Genomic DNA, 4,429 nt, shown 5'->3' with positions numbered 1-4,429 from the left:
TCCATTGGAAGCTTAAACACACAATTTTTCTTCTATCAATTTAAATCAATAAATTTTCTTACCGATTAAATAAGGTTTGAAGGAAAAGATAGGAAAAATTCTGCTTACAAAACAAGGATCACAGCATATTAAGATTAACTTCAAAAATCCATACTAATTTCAAAATTCAATCAATTTGAGCCAAAACAAAAACCTGTAAACTCATTAATAATAACTGATATCACATAATTTGAAGTGATTATTGTCAATTATGCTCGTGAGTTTGAAACGTATTCGTTCACGTGATCTTTTGGACATTTAATAGAGAAACAAACAAGTCTTTTTCTTTGTCATTGTATAAAAAAGAACAAGTGATAAATACCAAAAAGTGCCATACATACCTCATCGGTTCGCAACACAACAAATTGGTCTCTGCTGGTTATATGTGACAACACCTCACTTCAGGGACGGATATAAGTCCAAAATCCTTAATAAAGTAGTCCCCAAAGGCTCTAGACATTGCCAATCTGGGGCATTCCTCATTCGGCAGCCAAATTTTATGCACCACAGGCTTGTCGTTTAAACTGAACACTCTTCCTTTGTACTGATTTATCCATTCAGCCTCATCTGTCAAACAATGTTGATAATGTAAACACAATGTTCATATAATTTTTGAGACACAAAGAAAGTGAGGAAGAGAGAGACTCACGAGGTAAATTGTGGTTGAAATAACAGTCATAATGCAGTAGGGGAGCTCCAAGGAATTAATAGTGAGCAAACAAGTCATAATGACTTTAATATGATGTTATTTTCCTAGCCTTCCGTAAGCATGTAACATGTAAGCCCGTCCATTGTCACATAATCCTATAACCTCCTTGCTTTCACGACCCTCCAGCTGCCAGAAAACTCACACACCTATGATTTTTAAATAACACTCCACATGAGACTCATACGAGGACCCAGGAAAATAATTTCAATACCAAAATAAACCACCAAACGAATAATACAGATTCAACTTAGAATAAGTTACATCATACTTAGAAATGTTTTCTAAATAAGTTAGAAATACTATCACAACATAGTTATACTAATGCAGTAGGGGAGCTCCAAGGAATTAATAGTAATTACAAAATAATTCCATATTTAAGGCCTTAACACCTTACAAAATAACTCCACTAGAATTAGCAATTATATAACTATTCTATCCAGGTATAGGAGCCTTGCACTTTCGACGATTATGACCATTCTCGCCGCATCGCGAACAGTGTAACGACCTTACATTTTGAAATTGTGATTCGATTCGTTTAATACGAGGTCGTCCAGGGGGACGTGTTACCGCAGGAGGCCTAAGATGGGAAGCACCTTCACCGTCAACAGCAGCAACAGCAGCTACATTCGGCATATCATGCATGGGGACAGAAGACATGAGATGTTCACATAGTTTTTGTTGTGTTTCAACCCTAAACCATGGATCAACCATCTCATAAATATTTAAAGATCATTCATGGATGGCATAGCATGCATGCGAACAAGGAATCCCACTCATGGTCCACTTCAAACAACTACAAGAATTTTCACTGCCAAATACCACCCTGAATGGTTTTCTGTCTCGATCATATATTGTACACTCAGTAGGCGAAACACGCATCGACTGAAAACCAAGAGCTAACTCTTGCTCTTTTTTTATTTTCTCCTCAATACGATCCCCAACCGGGATAGTCCACTTCTGAACGTCCAAACTCTTTTGGTATAAAAATTTGCTGAGTCTTTGCATGTGTGTATCCATCAGCCTTGTGATTGAAAAAACCCTCTCTTCTTCCACCCATGCATTGAAGGACTCTGCTTGATTGGTGTATAATTTATCCCAACGCTTAGAAGTAAACATAGCATTTGACCAATGTTCAGGTGAATTCGCCAAAACCCAATCGCATAACTCCCCTCGAAATACCCGCATGGCAGCCAATGCATTCTTTTACTCATCTACAGTTTGAGCATATGCAATTTTATCGAGTAATTTTTTCGCATGCTCTTTACTCGAAGCCCTCAATCCTAAACTTTGTCTCCCAAGAATGGATGTAGAAAATTTCGCCGTTAGGTGACGAAGACACCATGAGTGGTACTAGGAGCCAAAAATATCTCTAATACAACTTATTAGGCTCGGATGCCTGTCGGTTAAGATTGTCACAATGCGACCATCTAGAATCTCTTTCACCTTGCTCAAGAACCAATGCCAATCATCATCATTCTCAGAAGAAACAACAGCATACGCCAAAGGCCACAAGCCATCATTCGCATCGAACCCCGTTGCACCAAGCATTGTTCCTTTATAATTGCCACTCAAGTGGCAAGCATCGATTGCTAACATGGGCCTGCAATAGTTGATGAAACCTCGTATGGAGCACCCATAAGCTACAAACACTCGCTTAAATCTCCTATCATCCGTGCACTCCCATGATGTAATTGTCCCAGGAATATATTCTGCTATTCGTTCACACAACCACGGGACTAAAATATAGCTATCCTTGGGATTTCCCTCAATGATATGACGTGCACACTCCTTAGCTCTCCACGATTGCATGTAAGTCATTTTAGCAGAAAATTCACCGTTTATGTCTGTAGAAATAGTCTTGGGGGTGCATTTAGGATTGTCCCTAACCTTGTTCACAATAGCTCGACCCATTTCCTTCGACCAAAAAATGGCTTTATAATCTGAAATGTCTTGAGCAGTGTGAGAGTGAACATTATTAAACCGCTTGATTCTCACTATATCACCACTTCCTTCACAACCAGCTGATAATTTCCATGGACAATTATTAACCTCGCACACAACTCTATAATATTTTCTGCTATTGTCCAAGTACTTGAACCGAAAATGATTACGAAGACCAAACAAAACGAGTGCATCTTTGAAATCATTTGGGCTGTCAAAAAGCTGATCCACGCAAAGAATGTCATCAATGTGTCGGAAAGAATCCCGATGCGTATTTATCGGAGGAAATGAAGACGTTGACGCAACACTTTGTAGAAGACCAATTGGCGATATGGCTTCAACAAATTGTCTACAAGTGGATAAAAAGGTATATTAAAAATCACATAACCTATGCAGCGCATACATCAATGTATTACTTTAAATATATGTGTCTTACCTCTCACTATGATCAGTAGGAATTGTGTATGATGCAATTACAGGCTCTGCATCTTCCATATACACATTTAGCATGGGACCACTCACTACAAGCATCACTCTAAATCCAGATTCTCCCGTCATCCTCAAAAGTTCATTCTTGTTAGATTCGGTGGTATAATATATGACTTTACCACTCATGTTTGAAGATGAACGTTGTTGTAACTCATTTATAAATGATTCGTATGTTGTTATTGTTGTTATCATAAAAGGGTCTGTGACACCGCCGATGTATATAAATTCCCCATTCTCATTTTTGTCAATTTTCCCATCAAATCGACAATAGCATATAATTTGTCTCTCATCCATTTGTCCAACTGCTTCGAAAATTGACTCATTAGTTTAAAAAAAAAAAAAAAAAAAAACTAAATATGAAGTTCAAAAAATAATGAAATATAAAACAATTAAATATCATAATTATATAATGTAATTTAGAGATCTATTTACAGCAAAACACTACTAATTCCCTCAATAGGGATAGGCGGTGTCAAGATTAAACTTTTCCTAAACACACACTACAGACCTTTTTCAAATCAAAATACAACCACAAAATCAATGCCATTGATTACTAGATAATTGTATCACTATGTGTACAACAAACATATATACAAGATGAGGGAGATTATGAGATGAATAGAGAGTTAAATGGGACAATATAGATTGAAAATAAAAAATTGAGAGTTAAATAGAGAGAGAGCAGAGTGTTGAATATTTTTCACACACATAATTTATATGTGTAAGTCTTGAAAATGGGGGAGACAAGTACAAGGGAATGTTGGAATAATAAATTAATACTAAATACATTTTTTTTGATAAATTAATGCTAAATACATATATTAAAAAAGCCTCATTTATAGAGTTTGCTAGCTTTTGCATCAATTCTATCATGTGCATAGATGCCTAAAGACATATTACACAGAGGTATACTCTACATGCCATTTGAGAAAGAGGCAACAATCTTGAATAATTCTTGATCTAAATTGAGTTATAATAATTAATTATACATAAAAACTAATTGGACTACCTATGTGTTGGTGGCTTTGAATTTTAACTCCTAAATTCCTAGGTTCTGCTGAGGATTTAGTCTGCAGTCATCAAAGAGCCTTGAATATATAGCTTGAATGAAAAAAGCTACCAAAACAAATAAAATCATTCTTCTTTGGCCCTCTGACTATGTGGGCATGGAAGATTCCCGTAAATAGTCTGGTTATCTTAAAATTGAACAAATTGTTAAGTTTCAGAATTCTTTCTAATAGGAACCATTTT

The 4,429-nt window shown here is 36.2% G+C and overlaps 1 protein-coding gene across 1 annotated transcript; it reads right to left on the bottom strand.

The window, feature by feature from the left end:
• Window positions 1-2,098: 2,098 nt before the first annotated feature.
• Window positions 2,099-3,472, bottom strand: LOC132313929 (uncharacterized). Its single transcript, XM_059812865.1, has 2 exons — window positions 3,126-3,472; window positions 2,099-3,038 (listed from the first exon to the last, which is right to left on the bottom strand). Exons 1-2 carry the CDS (start codon window positions 3,470-3,472, stop codon window positions 2,099-2,101), a joined length of 1,287 nt encoding a protein of 428 aa, XP_059668848.1.
• Between the last annotated feature and the right edge of the window lie 957 nt (window positions 3,473-4,429).

This window comes from Cornus florida, unplaced genomic scaffold (genome assembly GCF_030987335.1).
Source record: "Cornus florida cultivar Cherokee Brave unplaced genomic scaffold, ASM3098733v1 CherokeeBrave_3.0.0_Hap2_Chr06, whole genome shotgun sequence".
Classification (NCBI taxonomy): domain Eukaryota; kingdom Viridiplantae; phylum Streptophyta; class Magnoliopsida; order Cornales; family Cornaceae; genus Cornus; species Cornus florida.
This window is presented reverse-complemented; position numbering and strand designations above follow the sequence as displayed.